General features: G+C 37.2%; 1 protein-coding gene across 3 annotated transcripts in view; it reads left to right on the top strand.

Annotated features, from left to right (window-relative positions):
- Positions 1 to 25,368, top strand: part of MCTP2 (multiple C2 and transmembrane domain containing 2) — a 190,683-nt gene that overhangs the window by 92,877 nt on the left and 72,438 nt on the right. For 2 of the 3 annotated variants that reach the window (XM_060170520.1, XM_060170519.1), the window contains 3 exons: positions 12,370 to 12,471; positions 14,630 to 14,704; positions 17,007 to 17,126. In XM_060170520.1, the coding sequence (XP_060026503.1) occupies positions 12,370 to 12,471; positions 14,630 to 14,704; positions 17,007 to 17,126 (297 nt within the window). The remainder of the gene's footprint in view (positions 1 to 12,369; positions 12,472 to 14,629; positions 14,705 to 17,006; positions 17,127 to 25,368) is intronic. The other variant, XM_060170522.1, reaches the window with a different exon arrangement.

Genomic DNA, 25,368 nt, shown 5'->3' with positions numbered 1-25,368 from the left:
ATGTATTTAGGTCTAGGTTTTTTCTTTATTTAATGTCTATTGAGCAATACTTACCTAGAGCCCTGTGCTGTGCACTTACCATCATTAATTCTATGACAGCCTAGTGAGGCATGCTTTATTATTATGACCATCTACAAACGAGGAAACTGAGGCAAAGAAAGACCTGTAGCTGGTAAGTACGGGAGGCTGGGTTTGAATTAGGCAGTCTCATATCAGACCCATCCTAAGAGGATGCTGTGCTGCCATAGTGAGTAGCTGTTAAGTAAATATTGTGCCAAAAGCCATAACCAAGATCTGTTTTGTGCAGCCACTGGGCTCAGTGCAGTGGAGGTGGGGGGCAGGGGGGCAGGTGGGATACAGAGTTAAGTAAAGACTTGCATTTCATGGGAGATGCCTGTGAGATGACTGAAAATGTTAGGTGCCCTATAAAAGGAACAGGAAAATGCAAGGTGGGAGGGCTGAATTTAACTTTGGGAAGACTTTAGAAAGTGGGGAGTCTGAGCTGGCCAGGAAGGAGTATGGTGTTGATAGGGACTGCTGGGTGAGGTGAAGAATGAAGGTCATTCCAAGCAGAGGGGAAAGCATGAGCAGAGAAACAGCAGGGTAAAGGAGAGGCCACATTCTGGAAGCAAAGAGCAACCTTGGTGCCTAGCTCTCAGTGTGAACAGGGAGGCTGGAGAGTGCAGCTCAGGAGGGGTAGAGAGAGTTTGGGGCCTGTTCTGTGAGGGGGGATTATCTGCAGGCTTTGGCATGGATATAACAGAGCAGTTAACTAGGAAGAAAGCTTGGCTCCTGTGTGAAGCAATTATAGGGGAGGAAGACTTCCTGGAGGAATTGGTTTTAACTCCAGAAAAAAAGCATCAGAGAGAAAACCCTTCAATTCTGTGTTCTATGCCTCTTAGGAAAAGGATTTATTTCCCTGCTTTTTTAATATTTTTAGTCATAAAAATAGATTCGTTGGTACTTCACTATTACCTCTATAGGATATGGAACAGTGTCCTATAATACCTTGTTTCGTATTTAAAAACAAAAATTGTATTTCTTAGAGTGTGCGTAATTTTTGTGAGAACATGTTTTCTTTAATCAAGTCATAACTAAAACTTGATTTACACTTTCAGAGAAAATGCAAACTACATTTTAAAACGTCTAAGTGTAAAGTATTGGAAGTACTTCAACTTTTACTCTCTCGAAATGGTAATGTGCTAAGTGCATTTCAGCCTGTTAAATAAAGAGCCTGTTCTGAATTCACTATATCTTTTAATCAGGGTGAATATATTGGACGACTCTTGGCTCCCTTAAAATTCATATTCTAAAATCAGTATATTTATTAATGGTGGTGAATTGTTCAAAGCATATACATGTGCTCAGATATACATCAGAATTGAAAAAATACAGGACAGTGAGCCATCCTTCCATAGATTTCATTTCTGTTCAACTTTTTAAAAAACAGTTTTTTAGAATGATTATATAGATATGCAAAACTTTTTACTCATGATTAAAAGCAGTAGAAAATTGCAGTTGGATTGGATTATAATCTGAAAAAAAATTTTTTCTTTGGCCGCACCACAGGGAACTTCCCCCACCAGGGATCTAACCTGTGCCCTCTGCAGTGGAAGTGTGGAGTCTTAACCACTGTACCACCAGGGAAGTCCTGAAAACTTTTAATATTTGTACATTTCCACATTCTTCCAAAAATCTTCTAATCAATAATATAGTAAATATACATTGGAAAACAGTAGGAATGTTTTAGTTTTAAAACATTCCCAACATTGACATTGTCTCCTAATAATTATCCAGTTCAGTAGATTTATTTTTCATTGCTATTCTCAATTAAGTGATCTTGATTTTGTGGTGAAAATCTGGCTAAGTTCTTCTCATCCTTCTTATTTAAACATGTGTTTACCCTCCTAGAATTAATTATCTAATGGGTCAATTTTGGAAGACTTTGAAAATCAGCTTTCTGTAAAATAGGAAAAGCATCTGTTTGTTGTTATTTCCTACTATCTATGGAGAAGTCATCTCAATTTGATGAGGTCCTATTTTTTTTTTTTTTTTTTTTTCCGGTACTCGGGCCTCTCACTGTTGTGGCCTCTCCCGTTGCAGAGCACAGGCTCCGGACGCGCAGGCTCAGCGGCCATGGCTCATGGGCCTAGCCGCTCCGCGGCATGTGGGATCTTCCTGGACCGGGGCACGAACCCGTGTCCCCTGCATCGGCAGGCGGACTCTCAACCGCTGCGCCACCAGGGAAGCCCAGGTCCTACATTTTGAAACAAATTTGAGTCCTCTTGTGTAAGCTGTGCCAACATGCATATGTGAATTTATATCAGAAGCACAGGCCTTCATGCAGCCCTTAGCTTTCTCTGTGAAGCCAGTGCACGGTAACTAGGTGCACCAATAACAGCCTCACTTAATTAGCTTTATGGGATAAATTTTCTATAATTGCTGTACCAAATAAATGTCCATGCACATCTTCATTTGCATTTCCAATTAAGTATTTGCCCAACTCTCACCTATGATGGATTTTGCACATTGTACTGGACATTCTTAATCATATTTTTTTAAGTTAATGCTGAAATTTTGGCCATTGAAATATATAATATTTATTTTACTTTACATAAATGTTTATGGATGTATAACCAAATACAAAATTTAACAGGGCAAAATGGTGATTTTTGGACACAAACATTCAACTCTCTCCCTCATCTAATCCTGGTCCAACATGTTCATTGAAGTAAAGGAAGATAAGGCACATTTTTCTGTTGGCCTTGGAAACCAGCAAAGGGTGCCATGAATATGCTGGAATTATCATGAACCATAACTGGTGTAGAAGGTGGATGATATTTGGTTACGACAGGCCAAGGGAGAAAGAAGAATGACTAGTGGGATTCCTCTACTGTCCTATAACGGGAAGATAGAAAGTATAAATCTGAGCTTATCCTGATTTTACCTGATGGTAAACGTTGACTGGGTTAAACTTTTCTATTAAATGGAAAAACCTCTCATAATGAGTGAAAGAGTAAAATCTAAGTGCTTCTTCTAGATGAGACACCTCAAACATGGCAATACTAAAATGGATGAACAAAAGTGTAACACATAAATGTAAATAAAAGGTAAGTGAGAAACATACAGAGGAGGCTATTTTATGAGTTACAAAATAATTTGATTATCAATAAAGTTATAAAGACAGGAACTTTTTGTGAATGACTTCCCATGGAAATGTGTGTGTGCGTATGTATATACATACATATATATATAATATTTGAAAGACCAGAAAAATTACAAAATTGGAATCGCAGAAAAATAACGTATATTATCTATCTAGCTTTTAAAAATCAAACAAAAAACAAAGCTTTGAAGTGATGTTTTAAAGTGCCAAGTCTTTGAAATTCCAAGTTCCATGAAGTGTATGCTAATAGCGAAAGTCCTTGCACATGATTCCACAGCTACTAAATTTCTGATGATGAAACCCTGGAATCTCTTTTGTTTTTATTTTTTTAGCAAGTTCTCAGGTGAATTTTAAACAAACTAAAATGGTGGTTCTTAGACTAGAGAATCAGCCGTAAGCTTTGTCCAACATATGTATGGGTAGACACACACATAAATACATAAAATATTCTGTTCACATACCCACTTAACTTGTTTAATTGTTGATTATGTTGTGGGTCCAAAACGCTTCAATAGATTTCAAAAAGGCAGAACCTGTACTGTGATCACAGCACAGAGAAATAAATAACAAAAATGAAACAAGTATCAAAACCCTTGGTAGAAAAAAAATCTCAGGTAGCTAATGTAGATACCAAAACTGCAACTATAAACTTCTTAGTAACTAACAATGAAATACAATATATAAAAACTATGGGTAAGGGCCAAAAGTGTTATTCAGAGGAAGTTTTTTTTGGCTGCACCACAGGGCCTGTAGGATCTTAGTTTCCTGACCAGGGATCGAACTTGTACCCCCTGCAGTGGAAGCACAGTGTCTTTACCACTGGACCACCAGGGAAGTTACGTGAATGGTTTTATAATTGAACAACAAGGTTGAAAATCAATTAAACATCTCAACAAAACGAACTAAAATAAAGAAAACTGAGAAAATTATAAAGAAATTTATGAAGATTAATAAACGAGCAATTACATAGAAAGTATTTAAACAGTGTATTTGATCAATCCAAGTATTAGTTCCCCCCAAAACCAGTGATACAGGCAAGCCATTTACAAGGCTAATGAAAGAAAGGGAAAACATATGCTATTAAGAATGAGTGAACAACAAGAAATATGGGGATTGCTATGAAGAACATAACTGAATTTTACTAAGTATGAGAGAAAACGTTAATAAATATAGAGACATACCTTGGGAAGACTTAGGTATTGTAAAGGTATAAAAATCTCCCCAAGTTAACTAAAAATATAATACAGTACCCCATTTGAAGAAATTAATGTATAAAAATATCAAGGAAATTATCTTTAAAAATATAATTAGAGGAACTTGAATATCAGGTATTAAATGCACTGTTTAGTGAAAATCATTAATGATGGAAGTATCAGAAACAGTTATCAAATAACTCCACCCTTTTCTCCCTGCATACTCCCCTCCCCCGAATAAGAAAATAACACATTTCAATCATTTAATGAACATGAGTTTTGAAACCTTAACTGCACAGGCAATTCTTAAATGTTATTGAAGTTTATTGAGAACATAAAAGAAAATGGAAAATGTGTGAAATCATTCCCTGAGACTAAAATAATTCTGATATTAAAAAAAACACATTTAAAAAAAAAAGCAAATTATATACCTTTCATGGAACATCAGTAAGATTGAACACATTAGGAAATCTAATTGTGTAATTTATATTATTGAGTTAAGAAAAAAAAACACCTTGACAATCTCAATAGATGTAGAAGGTATACTTGATAAAATTTAACATCCATTCTTGATTATGAAAAAATAGTCTAATAAATTAGTAAATGATGAGCAGTGCCTTAACATGATGAATGATATCTATCAGAAGTATCACAAACATTAAGACTTACTGCTGAAACACTAGAGATAGTTATTCTAGTGTCTCATTTTTTTTTTTTTTTGGGCACACCTCGTGGCATGTGGAACTTCCCCGACCAGGGGTGGAACCCACACCCTCTGCAGTGGAAGCCTGGAGTCTTAATCACTGGACCACCAGGGAAGCTGCTCTAGTTCCTCATTTTTAAAATGAAAATAACAGTAGTTTCTACTGCTAGGATTGTTGCAAGAATTTAATGAGCTTATATACTTATGAATTAACTATTAAAATTAAACCTTTTAGGTCAGATCCAGCCAATGCAAAAATGTAAGAGAAATAAATGATATTTGAATGAAGGAAACACATTATTTGCAAGTACTAGCTGATAATATCTGTAAATATAAAGAAAATTAATAGACACTGTATTAGAATAAAAAAAGGTCAGTTATATATAAACAATATCAAAATTAAGAAAATGAAAACCAGTGCCCATACCCAATAGAAATCTTAAAAACCTAAAGAAAAACCTAAAAAAAAAAATCTGAAAAACCTAAAAAAAAAATTAAAGAGTATAACAGGAAACAAAAAAATGCTATAATGCTTAACTATGTGAGGAATTTCTGAACTATACTGAAGGACATGAAAAAAAGACTAATTGAGAAATTTAATATATGATAAACTTGAAACATGAAGTCATTGAGAGGATAAACTAAGTGATCACTATATAAGTGATTCTGAGGTAAGTTGGTCGCTTATCCATCAGGGAAAAATGCATCGGCATGTTACACCAAACACAGTAACTATTTCAAGGTGAATTAAAGGTCAAATGCTTGAAACAAAATAAATAAATATTTGTTTATTTATAGTTCCGTAAATAAAACTATTAAAATAATGGGAAGTGCTACATAAACAAACTGAAAAACAGGAATGATAAAGGAAGAAAGATTTAAGATGTCATGGTGAAAACAAAAATTTCCATAGAAGATTAAAAGACAAAGGATAGGTTGGTAAAAAATACTTGCAGCATAAAACAAATAGATGCCAGCACTAATATAAAAGTGTTTTTTTTTTGATCAATATGGAAAAGACAATTCAACCTAACAGAAAATTTAAATCAAGGAAGCAGAAATCTGTATAGCTAATAAGCATATGAATGGCTCATGCTTTATTCAACCACCATCGTGGTTGTTAAAAATGCAGAAGAGGGGGCTTCCCTGGTGGTGCAGTACTTAAGAATCTGCCTGCCAATGCAGGGGACACGGGTTCGAGCCCTGGTCCGGGAAGATCCCACATGCCGCAGAGCAGCTAAGCCCGTGCGCCACAACTGCTGAGCCTGCGTGCTACATTCTGTGTGCCTAGAGCCCGGACACCTCATTGAAGAGTAGCCCCCACTCGCCGCAACTAGAGAAAGCCCGCGAGCTGCAATGAAGACCCAATGCAGCCAAATAAATAAATTTATTTATTTTTTTAAAGTGCAGAAGAGGGAGCCAGATCACCTGGGTTAGCCCCCAGTCTTCTCCATTAACTGGCTATGTGACTTTTGACACCTTACTTGACATTTCTGTTTCTGTTTCCTCCTCTATGAAATGAAAATTATCACAGTACCTGTGTTGGAGGTCTGTGGTGAGGATTTAAATGGTTTGGTAAATGTAGAAAGAGTACAGTAGCACACAGGAAGCACTTAAAGTGTAAGCTCTTATCTTCATCACCCTTGTTTTAGTAGCTTAAATTACCAAATTACTTTAAGCAGTCAGATTAAGAAATATAGTCAAGATTTTTCATGAGCAGTGATGATTAAGTGTAGTCAAAGGACTCTCTCAGATGCTTTTGGAGGGAGCATGACCTGCTACCAGCCTCCTATAAGGCACCTTGGATTAAAATTTAATAGACACATATCTCTGAGCATTTATATTCTAGATATCTATTTTAGAGAGGCAGCTGGGGCTTGGAGAGATACAGTAATTACCCATGGTCACACAGATGCTAAACGCCAGAAATGGGAATTAAAGTGAAGTCTGTCTGGTTTCACGGTCCTACCATGGCCCACTGTTAATAAACATACGACAGAAAATGTTCAGTTTCATTAGTTATATAAAAAAAGCACATATTAAAACAACCTGAGGCCATTTTATTCCTATGAAATTGCTGTATATTAAGTAAAAATGCCTATGGTTGGCAACATTGGAAGGAAACGGACAGGCTCATTCACTGAGGCTAGGAGTATAAATTAATACAACGTTTTAGGAGAGCAAATTGGCGATACTTGCCGAAACGATAAAAATAGGTGTACCATATGACTCAATAACTCCACCTCTAAGACTTTATTTTTAGGAATGCATCATGGAAGCACAAAGATATCTATGTGTTAAACCATCACAGTGTTTACAGTTGTTAAAAATTGGAAACAATCTTAGTTACAATGGAAGATTGGTTAAGCTAATTATAGAATATTCTTAAGATGAAGAACCATTCTAAATTATGGAGAATCGATTTTTACATTGGAGAATGTTTCCCATACTTTTTTTAAGTTTAAAACACGAGTGATTAAAAAGTACATAAATGAAAGTAAGACAGAAAAAATCATGTTATTTAATAAGCAATTTCTGTGTACTTGTCACTGTTCTTACTGCTTTTTGCTGATTATTTCACAACAACTGCTGAGATATGTATCCTTTTTTTTTTTTAACTCACACTTTACAGATTAGGAAACTGAAGAAGAGAGGAGTTATGTAACTTATCCAAAGTTACCCAGCCACTCTGAGGCAGAGCCAGAATTTAAACTCACTTCATCTGCCTCTAAGGAGTCCCAAACTTCATCCAATATACTATGATCCTATTTTCATAAGATAAATATTTATAAAAGTACATTAAAAATTAGAGATCTGTTTGTTAAAAAATGGAATATTGTAAAAGTTACATTTTTTTTCCTTTTTTTAAGCTATTTTTGTAAATTGTACACCATTCTTACAATTAGTAAATATTACTTTGTAAAGACAGCTTCTATTTCAGGGAGAGGAGTTGATAATACATTTTGGGTACAGCAGGGTTTTCTGCCTTTACCAAAGTTCAGTGCTGGGTTTTGGATTCAGGCAATGGGTGGGTTGGATTGCCTTGTACAGAGAAAGGTGAGTTGTATGTGGAGAGCTGGGGTGATGAGTTCAGTGCTGCCTCTACTGGCTGGTGGTTGACTGTGTCAGGGCAAACAGTGACCTTATGGGCTTTTCAATCTCTCGTGCTGTTTGTAACTCCTGCGGTGGTAAACAGGCGTGTTTCCAACTGGGGATGTGAATAGAATCACTACCAAGTAAAGGATATTTACTTTTCTTCTCTCCTAGCCACATATCACATGTGAATATGTGTCTGTTCACATCACATTTTGTTGGAGTCATCTTGCATGTGCATTAGTGGGGATCACCTGCTGTATTGTTATGTCACATTATTTTCCCTTTTGCATGCAATGAAAAGCTTCTGATAGAATAACACTTGTTTACACCCAAATGTTCTCCATTTATTCACATGAAGGTCGAATTGGGGGCTGGGGAGGATCAATATGACTCTTCAGTTAGGATTTTGATGTTAAATGTGTATCTTTTCTCCTTAAAGCAACTGATGGTTTTATTCCTTCATATCGATTCTGATTAACTTTGCTGTTGAATTAGTTGATATCTTGTCACATCAAAACTTTACAGTAAAGCATAATAATGAGAATTCTCTATTTTTCTTGTTTTTTTTTAAATAATGAGAATTCTTTAAAAAGAGTTCCAGCTGAGAAAAATATTTTTTCTCTGTCCCACATACTAACCTTTGTTATATGCCAATTTAAAAAGTTTTGTTTTCTAATATAATGAATGTAGTATCTCTTTGGCTCAAAAATTAGTTTTATCACCAAACTTTTTAAAAATTCTTCATATTTACCATGCTTAAAGCTTGTGTAAGCAGATTTAAAATTCTTTTAGATAGAGAAAAATTGCATAGGTTAAAGATAACTTCAGGTCAGATTAAAATCTAAACCAGACTACCTTCTCTGTAACTTGTTCTCTGGCTCTGAAATCCTGAATCATTACTCAGAAACAGACTTCCTGTGCTCTTTCGTTCGCTGTCTGATGTAACCAAGAATTCACGGTTAGCATGGTTAGCTTTCTGATATATCATTTTGTTTCTGAAAATAATGTAAAGGAACATGGAAATGCCCATTTCCCTAATTATGGAAGTTTAATTGCTAATTAGGTTAAATCTTTATAACTGTCCTGCAGAGATGCCTTCCCCAAATTATTGCCTGATATCTGTACTCCTCACCTATGGAAAGGCAAGTATGTAAAGGTGTGTGATAAGTCAATTTGAAGAGTTTTCTTGTAACACTAAACTTAAGGACATTATCTATTATTTCATCCTTCTATCTGAGTGAAATGAAATCCTCCCCGATGTCAGCCCAGGAAGACTCTCCAGTTGAACTTCGAGATTTCCATTTGTCACAGTTTGCCTTGGGTGATAGAGTTCTCAGAATTAAACTTAAGTCTTAATTGAAGTGACTATCTCATACCTAAAGACAAAAGTATATATAGATTCTTTGCTCTAAGTTTTCTTTTAGCTGTGCTTTAGTTGTCCTATTTCATAGAGGTTTTAACATTATGAAATGCTAGAAATAATTTTCAGAGTTAAGTATAAATAAATATAGTTCTTGACTGGAAAAACATATGTTTAGCTTTCATTTATTATATAAATACTGTCATGTAGGAGTTTGGCAAGTTGGGGTGTTACCGAACTTTTTATCCTGTATTCATGTGTTTTAAGTTCAATTATATAAACACCATGGAAAATGAAAATATTTAACAAATAGTTTCTTTGGTTACTATCTCAGTGTTTAATTATAACACTAAATATTCAAATGCATTGGTCTGTTCTTAACCCAAGCATATCCCAAATACAAAGTAGTGTATTTCCTCTATCTCTCAGTTTATCTTTTCCCAAAAGATATTCTTATAGAGGACAGACTGAAAAGTGGAATCAACCAAATATTCATAAATAGAAGGGTTCATAAATTGTGGTTTATTCAGATTTTGAATTTTACATAGCAGTTTAAAGAAATGAGGCTGATCTATATACTAATACAGACACATTACCAAATACTATTGATACATACAGAATGAAATTACAAAATATATACAGTTTGAAACACAAAAAAATGTAAAATACTTTCTTCAAGGATATATTTATGAATATAAATTCTCAATAAAAATTTAGAAAGGGTACGTGCCAAATCCCTATCTAATTTCCTTCTCAGAGAAAGAATTGTGGTTATTTATGGACATTCAAAGGGACTTTTTTATTTCCTATAATTTTTCAATCTTTTTACAAATTTTTAAACTTACAATTTATATATTTTAAAATAATATATGAAAGTGCCAAACATGAGTAGCCTTAATTATATCTCTAGCTTTAAAAACTTCTTTAATGTCCTAGGTGGATTCTGTGCTTTGCTGACACAATTCAAGGACATTGAGAAAGAGGAAACGATCATTTACCCAAAAAAAACTTCTTTGACTATAAAATATTTCTTTTTATACTGATACCTCTTGTTCTTCTGTTGCCCTTCCTAACCCTTAAGAAATCATGGAAATTTTAAGATAACAGTACAATGATTATGGGTTGAGGCAAAACTAAACTGGACCAAAGTCAGCTTGGCAAATTGTCATATGCTGTTTTTGTATTTATTTCTTTCAACTTTAACACCCACAATTTATTAAGTGAGACAGTGGATAAAAGAGGAAGCTCAGAATCCTGTTTGGATACCGTTTAGGAAGGAAGCCAGGTCTTTATGGGGTACCCCCTTCCTCTTAGCCACTGGCCAGGAAAACCATCTTTCTGTTTAAAACCTATTCAATTTGAGAGAGGTGGGGTGATTTTGGGAAGGAAGGTGACCTCTCCCTTGTAAAGTGGAATGGCTCTGTTTCCCCCCCGTGACTTATTCAACTCATCTCCACCACTGTTTATAAGAACACTTGTGCTGGATTCTTGTAGTGACAGCAATAGTCATTTAAAATATGGCTCAGATTTCATGCCCTCAAATTTCCTATGTTATTTCAGATGTTTGATCATTACAATCCCAAATGGAGCTTTTGGTCAGCTCAAGTTTTGCTCTGCCCTGTTGGAGTTAACAGATATGCTTCGAATAAGCCAGAAGTTAAATGCATATACTACCACTCTGTATAATATAAGTATTGCTGCTATCAAATCTGAAAAGAAGATGCCATAATGGGAGCCAAGTCATTTCCAAAATGATACAGGGGATTTTTTCTTAGATGCCTCACACGCTGGGGTCCACAGGTAGATTGGTATGTGGCATTGATGTGACATGCTTGGCTGAGAGATGCTATCAGAAGAAGTTGTTTATTTTGTAGGTTTATCAGCACATTGTTCTTTTGAAATGTTCTTGTATTTTGACCTCAACTTTAGCTGTGCTGATTTATTTAATTTGCATTGCACCTTGGCTGTGGATCACTGGTCATTTTTAGAAAACTCGTTCCTTTATTCATTTCTTTAAAATATTTCGTAGTATTTGTATAAAATAATATTTGTATAAAATAATATTTTATAAGGCAATATTTTACAAGGCAATATTTTATAAAATATTGTATAAAATATTTTATATTTTTATAAAATAAAATAGCATATTATAAATAAATAAAACATCTTATTTTATAACCTTTTTATTTTGGAATAATTCTAGGTTTACAGAAAATTTGCAAAGTGATACAGAGTTTCCATCTATCCTCACCTAGTTTCCTCTAATGTTAACATCTTACATTGCCATGATGCATTTATCAAAACTAAAAAAAAAAGCTGACATTGTACATTACTATTAACTAAACTCTGGTCTTTATTTAGATTTCACCAGTTTTTCCACTAATGTCCTTTTTCTGTTCCAGGATCCAACCCAGGGTACCACATTGCATTTTATCATCTAATCTTAGTCTTCTGACTGTGGCAGTTTCCAAGTTTTTCCTTTTTCCCATGACCTTGGCAATCTTGAGTAGTACTTGCCAGAAATTTTGTAGAATATTCATCATTTTTTAACAAATAAAAATGTTTAACCTCTGGGATTTTTGAATGAAAACCCTGGTAGGCTTAGTAATCATTTGTACCACTAATTTTCCTCTCGTATATCAGTTTCAGCCTGGTGATGGTTACTTTATCTTCTTATCAGTTATAGCAGCACTCTAGAATTAAAAGTTGATTTATGATTTAATATTTACATAGTTTTAATATTTGCTTAATATTGGCTTCATCTGTGTATACGTTCTGCATTTTCAATTTTGTCAGCTCGTTCAGTTTAAATCCCATAGAAAGTCTGTATTTTATCTATTGTTTATGACAGATTCGAGACGGACAGACAAACTGTTACGTGTTGAAGAATAAAGATTTAGAACAAGCTTTTAAAGGAGTTATTTACTTGGAGATGGACCTCATATATAATCCGGTAGGTCTAACTGGACATATGTCCCAGCTTCTCTCTATGGAAAGTAAAAGGTGACCAGCCTGGAGAGATTCAAATCAATGTAAAATGTTTCAGAATTTTTGCAGCTACAAAGAAAATAGTGTTTTAAAACTGAGCCAAGAAAAATCAGTGCTGGACAGTCTGGTATTAATCCTGTTGGACCAGTAGAATTGATGGTGTGTAATTCTCAATAAATGTCAAGGGAAAAAAAAATAAGAGGAAAATTAGGTTCTTAGCTATATTACCTTTAATCTTCTTCCGAGGCAACAGTTGGCTGTTGGACAGAGAGATCTTCAAGCCTCTCACATGTTATTTAATTATTATAGTAGATGTCCTGCTGTCCAACACTATCAAGACAGGTAGTTACTCAATTGAAAACTACAGTTAAAGGAGGATTTTTTTTAAAATGTATCTTAAACTTTTAGTTTAATATAAATAAAATACATAAATATTACATTCACTTGCCAATTTTTAGGTGTGGGCCTAAAACCTTTTTTTAAATAGCATGGACATGTTATTTTTAGTTCTACAGCATATTCCTTGCATAAATACACCCGTAACATCTATGATTTCTAATTTCAGTTTCTTGAAAGTAGAGATATTTTTTTAAAAAACACTCACAGAACAATCTGAATGTGGAATTCCTCCTGATTATTTTTCCATAAAATCATCACCTCAATAGCAGTATCTTTTTAGTCACTGACCTTTCTCAAGACTTTCTAGAGCAACATCGATTTCAAGTCTTTTGATCTGTATTTCAATAATTTATATAATTAATATAGAATTATAGTAACGGGTAAAATGGGCATAAACAGGTTTGCGAATTAGCACAGTTGGTTCTAGATGGGCATACTATTCAAGTGCCAGGAGCAGAAATCCCTAGGCGTGCGCAGACATGGCTTACTTAGCTGTGAGCATTCCTTGTCATAGTATCAGCAGTAAGTTCTAGAAAGGGAAGGGAGAGCACAGGTTAATCCAGTTAGTGGGGTAAATGAATGTAGCATAATGGCACTTTTACAATAATTAGAAGAACGGGAGCCATTTATTGGCCATCTACGATGGGCCAGGCTCTGATACTATTTCATTTCATCCCCGCAATAAGCCTGGTCCCTAGCTATCATGAATGCCATCTTATGATGAGCAAATGGAATTAAACAGGGGAGCTGATTTGCTGATAAATGAGTGAGTCGGGATCCAGATCCAGATCTTTCTGACTTCTCAATTATCCCGATGCTGCATTGCTGATTGTTTACTATCTTTAAGAGATTATTCATAAAATCAATGGCAGGGAAGTTTTATATTTTATTCCTGGGAATGTTAGAACTCTGGGCACAGCCTCCAGTATGGGGTCTGTTGTTACTTCCTCTTTTCCCCCATTTCTTAACCTTTCCCTTCAGGAGATCATATGTGTGTGTTGCACACAGATCACCCTTCATCTCCTCTTTTCTTCTGGCAGGTACTTGTATATAGACCATGCACACAGGTAAAACTTGAGTTTTAGGGGGAAAAACAGCCTTAAATTAAAAACTGTTAAGTAATGTTCTAGTTGTCCATCTGATGTAGAGGAGAAGGACTTGAATTTTGTTCTTTCAGGTTTTCCTCAGTTTAGTGATTTGGATAAACCATGAAATCTCTCTGACCCTCAGTTTATTCCCTGAAAGCTGGGCTAAAATGACTCATTTACTTATTTTTCTGGATCATTGAGAGGAAATGAGATTCTCTTTGGAAAAGATGTTTTTATAAGCCGGAAACTGATTTTCACATGCAAGGTATTACTGGCAAAGAGTAGAGTAGTTCAAAACTTTGATGTGAAAGGAAGTTTTACTTTTTTAGAGACTTTGGTTTGAGGACTTCATGAGCCCCATCTCTGCAGTGGTTTAAAATATCTCTTTGATTTGCAATGTGGAAACAACACTCTGGAATCTCCAGTGTGACCTACCCGAGTGATGCTCATGAAATGAGACTCCGGAGACCCATGCAGAGCTCCGGGTACCCACCATGTCTCTGCCACCCCCCAAACCCCTAACCCCGCGCCCTTAGGGTCAGAAGGTATTGGTTTCCAGAGCTTCTCAATTATTAGAAAAAGAAGAGAGTGAAGTCTATCTCAATGCTGCCCCTTTTAACACTGGTGTCTTTCTAGATCAAAGCAAGTATTCGGACCTTTACTCCCAGAGAAAAGCGCTTTGTTGAAGATAGCCGCAAGCTGTCCAAAAAGGTAGGTCAGTGCAGTAAACTGGCTTGTTGGTACAGTCGGCACCCAGCACCCAGAGTACTTACTGGTCATGACTTGGTTGCATCTCACCCTCCTTCTCTGTTTTCCTCTCTCCCTCCTCCCTCTCCCCGCTTGTCTCCCCATCTCTCCACTCCTTCCTCTATCTCTCCTTCTCTCCCTAGACAAGGACTTCAGTTGGGCTCAGTAAGAAGGGAAAGACTCAGAACATATCTATTGGATGCTGCAGAGGGTGTCAGCCCTCCATTCATCCCCTGAACCATTTTTTAAACAAAAATTCTGAGCATCAAGCCATAAACCTTCTCTTGAACTTACTTGCCCCACCTACCCTCCTTTAATCACAGCCATTTTAGTCTCCATCTTTCAACATTTCAGGGAGGCATTCTGCCAGTGGAGTTCATCATGGAATTAACCCAGTTGATCTTTCGAGATGTCCAGCCTCAGATTCACTGATACCTGCCCCTACCACTTTTTTTTGCCTAAATTTGGATTGTGTTGGCATTTTACCTCCTATTAACTCTCACTCCCTCTGCCTATTGCCCTTAACTCCTCTCTCATCAGTTCAACAAAAAGTGAAGATCAGGGCCAAGTAGAGGAAGTTTCACATTTTATTTATTTTTTAACATGACCTTTACAGTTCTTTTCAGAGCCCCTCCCTGTCCTATTCAGACACAGTTCAGGATTTCACTCTGTACTTACTGTCCCTCTTCAGTTGTGTAGCAAAGAACAAAGTGTCCCCTTTTTAAAGTGTTTATTACTTCCACCACTTCCTGTGGGGTGAGCAGCTGTGGATTACAGAAAGCAAGTTAAATATAAAGGCATCTTATCATCCTTTGGTTTCCCATGAACTTCTGGACACCCTCGGGAAAGGCCTTAAACCTCTTCTGAAGGGGACGTCCAAATGTTTTGTTTTGGTCTGCGTAACATTGAGTGTAATATTTATTTTGTGTAATCTGAGTAAATGGCTTTATTATTGTTGTTATTATTGCCTTTTGCTCTGTTTACTTGAAAGTTAAAACCTGAGTTGAGGTAGGTGGCACAGCTGCTTTGCAAACAAATTGAAATGAATCTACCTACAACTGGGAGAAAAGACATTTCCTTTGCCAAACAGGACCTCCGCGTTGGGTGGCTTTGGGCTCTGAGAGCACCGGGAGTTTTGGGGCTGAGACCCTGGGGTATGTTAGGTTTCTCCCCAAGTTCCTCTCAGCACTAAGTGTCCCCAGATTTTTATAAAGTTGAAACTTGTGCTCATGACACAAATACTTAAAATCACTTAGTATGTGCCAGGCTCTCTTCTAAGCCCTTTAATTCTCTTCACAACCTACAAGGTTAGCACTCCTGTCAACCCCATTGAATAAGAGAGAGGTTAAGAAACTGGCCCAAGGTCACACAGCAAAGAGGTAGGAGAGCCGGATTTCCTTTCCAGAGCTTTACTTTCCTATAGAATAGACTTTTTCTTCTGGATTAGATGAGCTAGAGTACATGTACATTTCTACTGTAAATCTACCCATTTCCTTCCAAACTAAGCAACATAGTCCCTCATTCCATTCTGTCTCTCTCAAACACACACACACACACACATTTCACATGCCTGACTGCTGGGTTTTTTGTTTGTTTGTTTGTTTTGGCTGCGTTGGGTCTTTGTTGCTGTGTGTGGGCTTTCTCTAGTTGAGGCGAGTGGGGGCTACTCTTTGTTGCGGTGGGCGGGCTTCTCACTGGTGGCTTCTCTTGTCGCGGAGCACGGGCTCTAGGTGCGCGGGCTTCAGTAGTTGCAGCACGCAGGCTCAGTAGTTGTGGCGCGTGGACTCTAGGATGCTCAGGCCTTTGTAGTTGTGGCGCGTGGGCTCAGTAGTTGTGGCTCGCAGACTCTAGAGCACAGGCTCAGTAGTTGTGGTACATGGGCTTAGTTGTTCCACGGCATGGGGGATCTTCCCAGACCATGGATCGAACCCGTGTTCCCTGCATTGACAGGTGGATTCTTAACCACTGCGCCATCAGGGAAGTCCCCTGACTGCTGTATTTTTTACCAGCTCAGTTTTGTGCTGAACATTATTGAAACAGCCTATTCACCTTCAAAGGAGCTATAAAATGCATTGGATTTTCTTTTCCTCCCAGGATGATCATAGTTTAAAAATGAACTTTAGAGAAAGTATTAGGACTCTTCATTTTTACTGTTTTGTTCATTGGCAGTTATACAGAATATAATTTAAATGACCAAGCTGTCTGATCTAAAGAGAATATTTGGAGTGTTTAAACCTAGTTCTCTGTTTTCCATTTTTTTAATCAGATCTTATCAAGAGATGTAGACCGAGTGAAAAGACTCACCATGACAGTCTGGAATATAGTACAGTTCCTTACAAGCTGCTTCCGGTGGGAATCCACATTGAGAAGTACAGTAGCATTCGTGGTAAGCTTCCTTTTTTATGTTCAACTTATTTGCTTCTGAGCCCCAAGTCCAAATGCAGATGGGTTTTATTTTACTTACGTGAAGCAGAATGAGGCACATTCAACATAGCTGAAGTTTACACTGGTAAGGAAACTTTAAAAAAAAAGGATAGTCATTCATCTTTCTAAAATATATTATGACATAGGAGATTATGTAGGAGGTGTCTTTCCAAGACCATACTTGTCGGATTTACCCTTGGAAATCCCTTAAATTAGCCAAATCATACTTATATACTATCTCTTGATAAGGTAAAGAGAGCCAGTGTTCTATGCATTTTTAAATGTTTTTGTGGTGGTTATTATAAACCATTCGTATAGTACCCACAATGTGTTTGTCTCCTTCTGTACTCATGAGGGCCAGTGTTTTCTGAAAAATGGCAGTTGAAAAATCACATAACTAAATGAAGACTAAATCACTCTAATTTATGTTTTAAGTAAATCATTGGCAAGCTTTGGTATAAAAAAAACATTTATTCAGATCAAACCTCTTGAGACGTAACTGATTACTACACATTACAAGTTGACTCAACACCACAAAGGAGAACCACTGTCTGTGAAATACATTCTTATAATAAGAGTTGGCCTTTCCTTATGAGCATAATAAAATCACGGAATCTCAGAACTGCATGAGATCTTAAAACCACCTAGGTCAACCAGAGAGTCCAAGAATCTTGTAAGGACTCGAAAGTCAGCATAATGTCCTCACTTTACATCTCTGGGCATCCTCCCTCCTCTGTAAAGGCACTTGTCATTGATCAGATTGGTAGCGTCAGGCATGGGAGGAGAAACCAATTTGCTCGACTGCTAATCTTGTGCCTTTTGTATTATGCCATTAACTTCTGCACTGTGCAAAGATCACAGTAGGACCTAATACGATGTGTGAGTGGTTGAGTCATGATCACGGCTCTTTTGTCTTCTGGTTTCTATCATCCATGCTCTCTCTTACCCACCAGGCTTATCCACATTAAAAAAAAAAAAATCAGTCCCAGAGGTCAGTGGGTTGGAGGTCACTCCCACCTTTATTATGCAAGCTGTATACTGGCTCCATAAGAGGCTTTTTCTTAGCCATTTTAGCACTTTGTTTTATCTTTAGTTAATGTTAGTTTTTCATTGGTTCAGGAGGTAGAAGCCCTGTGATGGCTGCGGCCTTGGCGTTTAATATACTTTTTCTTTGTTTTAAAGTTGCTAGAACAATTGGGCTTGAAAACAAAATTAAGAAGGATTTTATTAATCCCTATCTGCCGTTGACTTGGCACTGATTTATCCACTTCCCTTTCTCACATTCTCCTCAGCTGGGGACTTCGTGTGTTGGGTTCCTCTTCAGCCTCCCTGCCTCTGTTTCCCACCTGAGTCCTCTCTACAAACTTTCCAGGGAATGTTCTGTGTGATTTTGGGCAAACGAGGCAAGTCAACATGATTGGTGGCTTCTTCCAGTCAGCACCCCGGCCAGTCCCTTGGAGGAAGAAGGATTTCCTCTTTCTTGAGCTTAGTTTCTGGCACTGAGATTTTTAGAAAAACAGAGATCTGTTGCACTGGATTATGTAGGGGGATGACAGAAATGATTAATGGGCTGTCAGCCTGATCTGAAGAAAGATTACAACAATGAATAGAAATAAGTTGTTTCATAGAGGGGGCTTCTAAACGGGAAGGGAGCCTTGGCATTGGGGCCACTTCTGCGTGGCCTGGGACCTGAGTGGACCCTCCTTGCTGACACCGCACCGCACAGCCCTCTGCCAGGCTGGCTGCCAGAGGCAGGCTAGCACATCCTCCTTTAAAATCCCTGAGGCCCAAGGAACGAAAGATAGAGGAGTGCTCTTCTTGCTGGTTTGCCAAAATGTAATTTTGCAAGGGTCCTGAGTTTATGAGACGGTGGGAGGCCCCACTGCAGGTGTGGATGGGGCCTGTGCATCCGTTCTGTGCATTCGTTCTTTCTCTCTCTAGGTTGTCCTGAAGGTACTGAAATAAAGACAGCTTCATTCAGATACACTTAGTTTTCTGTTTTCACTTGAAACTCTACTTTTGAATGTTTATCTCACATTTACTTTGACCAGCCATGGTGGATCTCAGAGATACTGCAGATGTAGAGACGTAGGTATCTCCCCTCTCTAAGCTGATGATGTGTAATTTCATTAGAGAATGTTTTTGTTGCTACCATCATGATGGTCACTCCAAAACTATTTCTGCTCTTAAAGCGAGAACATATAAAGAAAAATACATTCTAGGATAAAATAAAAAATGCACTGTAGCCTCTCTTATTTTCTTTAATAAGATCATGGGTAGCCAAGCCTTCATATTTTTCAGAAAACATTTTTGCTTTCATGGCTCTTGCTTACAGACTTAACGCTAGCTTCTTGTGGAGTGCTGAAGGGTGATTCCAGGCCTGTGGGCTGCCACTGGCTGTGCCCCTGACTCTGTAGGACTCTGTTCAGGGTTGTCTTTCTGAAGAATGTTGGATCCTCGGGTGACCTGGGCCAGAGAGGGAGGAATGGGGAGACTGTGTTGCTGAAGCCTGGCTTCGCTCCCTCACTCCACTACTGAGAACACTGTGTTTGTCTTGGTGGTACAGTACACACTGATGTTCTCCTATGATCTACTGAGGACAGAATGCTGCTCCGGGTCTTTATCCATCCATGTGGTACTTTGTTCATGCTTCGTCCACTTGCCTTGGCATTTCAGGGGCAGGGCAGTTTCGTGCTGGTCTGAAGCAAGGTCTTAAGCCAAGAATTTATTAAACAATAGGACTGCATGTGAAGGCCTTTCTCTATTAGAAATTAGGATCAGTGCTCTTTGAGGGTTCACTGCACAGGTGTGAAAAGAACCGTTTTGGCTAAACCTGTCTCCATTGGGGCTTTTCCTTCCCCTAGAGGTACAGCACCACAAGCTAAGGGCAGAAACATAGGAATTTTTCACTTCTGTTTTGTCAGGTAACATGAAATTGCTTTACTAACATCATGTTCATGTTTCTATTTTCAGTTGATACAAAGCAGGAATGTTATAGGATCATGTTTAGTATATTCTGGTTGTTAATCTTAAGACTTTATGAAAGCAAGCCATACATTTTCTAAGGGATCCTGTGGATGTATGTATGAATATATCGTATCTTGTTGAAAGCAGGAGTTAAAGGAAAGCATCCTGTTAAGATCTAGGTCCTGTGGTGTCCGGTCAGAAGTGGATGAACAAACATGAGAAAATTTATCTTGCTAGACTGTCTAAGCATTAACCTCCCCCACCAGAGGATTAATCCCCTCTCCACTTAACGTGGGTGGTTGTTCTCCCAATACTAAGAGAAGAACGTTATCTTCCATTTCCTGACACCTGCCACGTGACTGTTACTATATACTGTTTAATTCATTGTTATTGTAAGAAATTAAAAGTGGACTATTATTGAAGTATAGTTGATTTACAATGTTGTGTTAGTTTCAGGTGTACAACCAAGTGATTCAGTTATACATATATATATGTCTATTCTTTTTCAGATTCTTTTCTATTATAGGTTATTACAAGGTATTGAATATAGTTCCCTGTGCTATACAGTAGGTCACTGAATGTGAACTTGTTTAGAGTAGTCAGATTCCAAATCATACTTCTATAGGCTTAATTTTTTTTAACATCTTTATTGGAGTATAATTGCTTTACATGGTGTGTTAGTTTCTGCTTTATAACAAAGGGAATCAGCTATACATATACATATGTCCCCATATCTCCTCCCTCTTGCGGCTCCCTCCCAACCCTCCCTATCCCACCCCTCTAGGTGGTCACAAAGCACCCAGCTGATCTCCCTGTGCTATGCGGCTGCTTCCCACTAGCTATCTATTTTACATTTGGTAGTGTATATATGTCCATGCCACTCTCTCACTTCATCCCAGCTTACCCTTCCCCCTCCCCGTGTCATTACCTCTTTTGAGTCTTTCTCCTTCCTCTAAGTTTTCTAGATTTTTTTTAATGTGTTTTCTGAGCTTTACTTGCTTTAAGCTAAAGATAATTGTTTTTCACTCAAAAGTTCACATTCTCAGTTTTTCCAATTGAAAGATAAATGAATATAAGATATCAACTTATGGACAGAGACCTATAACTGAAACATCATGCCTAGAAGAAGCACATCTGTATATTTCCCTATGAATGGATTTGTAAATATACGTGGTATTTTGTATACATGCCCGTGGTCATTCCCAGTCACAGGCTTTGAACTCTAGGGATAATTAATGGCTTTTGTTGTTTCAGTGATTACTATGTGTCAGGTACTGTCCTAAAGCATGTTATAAGTGTTAATTCACTTAATTCTCATAACAAGCTGCTGATGTAGATGCCAGGATCAGTATTTCCTTCTTTTTACAGATAAGAAAAATAAGCCCATAGAAGTTAAATAAAGGTTAAAGTGTCAGAGCTCATATGCTTTTAAGAGACAGAGCTGAGATTTAAACCCAGACCATCAGGATTTAGAGTCCATGCATGTAAACACTGGGCTACACTGCCTGTCATTGACGCCCAGGATTCAGTGATCACGATCCTTGTATTTAGATAGATATCATGGCTCTAGGGACAACCATATGAGTCATTTCAGATATGTATAATATCTAGATGTTATAAATGGAAGTTAAGCCTATTCCAAGATGCTTTGGGAGAAAGAAATCCTTATTATATGGGTAAGAATACTTCTCAGACATAGTCATTATATTCACAAGAGATGGAGTAAAATTAAAGAAGTGAAAGGTAGAAATGTCTCTGGCATCTTTGGGGAACAGCCCAGACCGTGGGAATCTCATGCTTATGACATCCGTGGAATTCAGCTTGATGGTCTGGAAAACCTCAGTGCTTGGTTCTAGGCTAAGCCCCAAATTGAGGTCTGAGTTATCTTTTCCCGCTTTTGGAGGAAGCTCTTAGATGATGTTGAAGAGCTTTCAAGGGGAGAGTGAAGAGTGAAAACAACTAAAGGAAGGAGCCATGGAAGGAATCTGTAGTTTTCAGATCTTCAAGAGTTCCAGGTTGTGCAGAATAAGGGCTAGTAGTGGAGATGAGTAACTATCTACATTAGTAAATTACTACAAAATATCTTAAAACAGTGGCTTTCAGAGAAATTGGCTCATATTTCTACTGTGGGAAGGGTGCTCTATTGTACGATATATTCCCATGTCTAGTGCAAATACGTTATTTGATGATAGTTAAGAGGAATTGAGTTTGTTTTCAAAAGATAATTTTGCATTGTGGTATTTGTATTGTAGAAGCAATCATCTGTATGAGTCTTTTTGATTTGTTTTTCTCTTGGGTAATTCTACTTTATATACAAGCCCCAAATATTGTCTATAAAAAGACCTAAGGTTATATTATGGCATAAATTTTTTCATATGGCAGGAAACATTTACTTGACAGTTGGCATCATCAGAAAATTATTTTAATAGCAAAGGTCTCCCAATGCTGCCAAAAAGGATTGCATTTATGTAGTTTGGTTTTCCACCACTCTTTAAGGCCCTCGCCTCTTGCGTTGAGGGAGAGGAGTCTATGGGGGCATTGATGGATTCCTTATTTATTAAAATTTTACTGGGACCTTTGATGTTAAAAAGCAATCTAAGTCTACCATATATCAATGGGTATTTTCATAAAGCTATGCTTTTAACATCTGTGACTTTTTTTCCTGCATTTTTGGATTGTAAGAAAATGAAGAATTAATTCTTCAGAGTTGACAGGGCCTGCAATATGATACATAATTTAAAGCATCAATCAACTGTCCCGCTCCCCAATAGGGTTAAAATACAATTCTCCACTTTCTTAGTGATAGCCCCTATTTAACATATATAGAATTCTTAGCTTTTAGGGATCCTAGAATTTTGAGAAGTGTGAAATGATTTCACATTGAACTTAAAAACAATAACAACTGTAACAGAACGAACCCTTCCATCACACACATATGTGCGTACACACACTCACACACAAAACACTGAGAAGCAGAGGGCATTTGGGAAGCAAAAAGTTTCGCTGCTGAAAGTTTTCTAAGAAAGATTTGATAAAAATTTCATGAGACCTTGCGGAGTGTCCCTGTTTATAATCCCTTCTGTGGCCCACAGGACATTCAGATTGAACTTACTTTGGTACAGATGACAATTACACTGGATGTTTTGTTTTCAGATTGGACGATTTAAATAGTGCTGGTCAGTTGTCTTTTTGATGCTTTAGATATTTATGTGTTAACTGGGTCTAAAAAATTTTTCTTTTTTTTTTAAAAAATTATATCACCAGTTTATTCACAATTAGATGCACTGCATTTGATTCAACTTTTGGTGGCTGTTTCCACATCCACCAGAAGTCACAATCGGATGTGCACAGCAGGCATCACTGCCTGTTTGGTGGGTGTTTGTGCAGTTGCTGCTTAAAGATTAACAGTTAAACTGAAAAAAAATCCACAGTTACAGTCACCATTTTGTCTGGAGAAAATTTTTTAGGCATCTTAAATGTTACGTATATATACTTACATGCAAAAATGTATAAATATATTACATTAAATGCTTAAAATATTTGCCAGTTTATTATTCGTTTTATTTAACATTTGTACAATGATTTCCAAAATCTTCCTTTTCGCAGTGGACTACCTAACATACTTTTAAAAATACTTTAAAGTTCTTTTTCAGTATTTTTTTTCCATAAGAACAATCCATTATTGCACATTGTGATTATAATTTTTTACAACATAATTTCACCTTCTATTGACAACTTCTCAGGCATTAACTAATTATGCCATTTAATAAAATTACAGTAATTGCATTAAAAGATTATCTATTGAAAATTTAAAAGGACACTCTTAGCTATTTTAGTATATTTCATGTTTATATTTTCAACTTGATAATTGAATTGCATTTCCAGGCAGAATCCTAGCTATACTGAATGAAATCAGCTGGTATTTTGGAGCATCCCAATTTTGAATAGTAAGCATTAGATCTTCATGTTTTAAAATCCCAGAATAGCATATGTTGTCAGTCTTCACACGGCCCTGCTGGGTAATAAGTGAATGGTTCTGATAGGTCCAGGCCCTGTATGGAGACTCTCTGTCTCTACCTGCTGCCTTTCCTAAGCTTTCTATTGAGATGTACGTGCAAGTACACATTTTTTGCCTTCTGTGAATTTTCTGGTTAGGAGCCATTGTCCTTTACAGATTCCAGAGAACTCAGTCTAGTTCTCTCTGCTGTCCAGAGATACCCTACGGTTAATTTGAACTTGATCCTGAATTTAGGAGCTTAAATCTTAGATGAAGAAAAGACTTCAGTGATCATGTCCCTCCTTGACCAAACCAGTGCTTCACTGCCTCCTTCAAGCTTGCCCCTCTTCCTCCCTCCGTCCCTCCCTTTCCACAATCATTGTTTGTCCAGTGTCTCATACACTGCTAGATACTGAGATACAGAGATGAAATGATCATAGTAAGTCATCCAACCATCTGTCGTCCTCCCCTCTTTTCTTCTCTTCCCCCCTTCATCTCTCCCTCTCTCTCCCTTCTCACCCCATCCGCCAGCCTCCCAGCCTCTCCCCAGTATCCCTCTCCACCTCCTTTGCTGTACCCTTTCTTTCTCTCCCCCAGCTTCCCTCCACTGTCCTCCTCTTATATTTGAAACCAAAGCAGTAAACTTTTACTTAATAAAGCACACCGTAAGAAAAATTAAGTTTGCCCTTTGGAGAGCAAATTAAATAATAAGCATGGAACTATTTTAAACATATAAAGTGAGCTACAAATGTGGGTAGGAATTATTAGCTGATATAACTATTGGGAGGTTAGGGTGTTGCTCTCCTAACTCAGAGAAAAGCTTCGCCGAAGTGGGTACAGGTACACACACAAACACACACACACAATTGCTGAAAGCTTCACTGAAGTGGGTACAGGTACCCACACAGACACACACACACAGAGTTGCTGTTTCATTGCAAAGGATGTGGAGGACCTGTTCGAGAATGGGGTAGAAATGCAGACAATTGTATTCTGTGTCGTGTAATTAATGTACAAGGGTCAACTATCTCTAGGGCTGATTAATGTGCATGGAACCACCAAATTCCAAATTATGTGATTCTGCCTTTAAGGCTGTGATAGTACTTTTCATGTTTGACCTAATAAATTAAGTTCTTTATATCAAAATAGGAGGGATTTTATTTTAATATTTCAGGTTAATGTCATATGCTAAAAAAATCATTCAGTGTAACGTAGCCATATGATTGAAGGATTATGTTAA

The sequence above is a fragment of the Lagenorhynchus albirostris genome, chromosome 1 (genome assembly GCF_949774975.1).
Source record: "Lagenorhynchus albirostris chromosome 1, mLagAlb1.1, whole genome shotgun sequence".
Taxonomy (NCBI): Eukaryota; Metazoa; Chordata; class Mammalia; order Artiodactyla; family Delphinidae; genus Lagenorhynchus; species Lagenorhynchus albirostris.
Note: the sequence above shows the minus strand (reverse complement) of the source record. Positions and strands in the feature narration are given on the sequence as shown.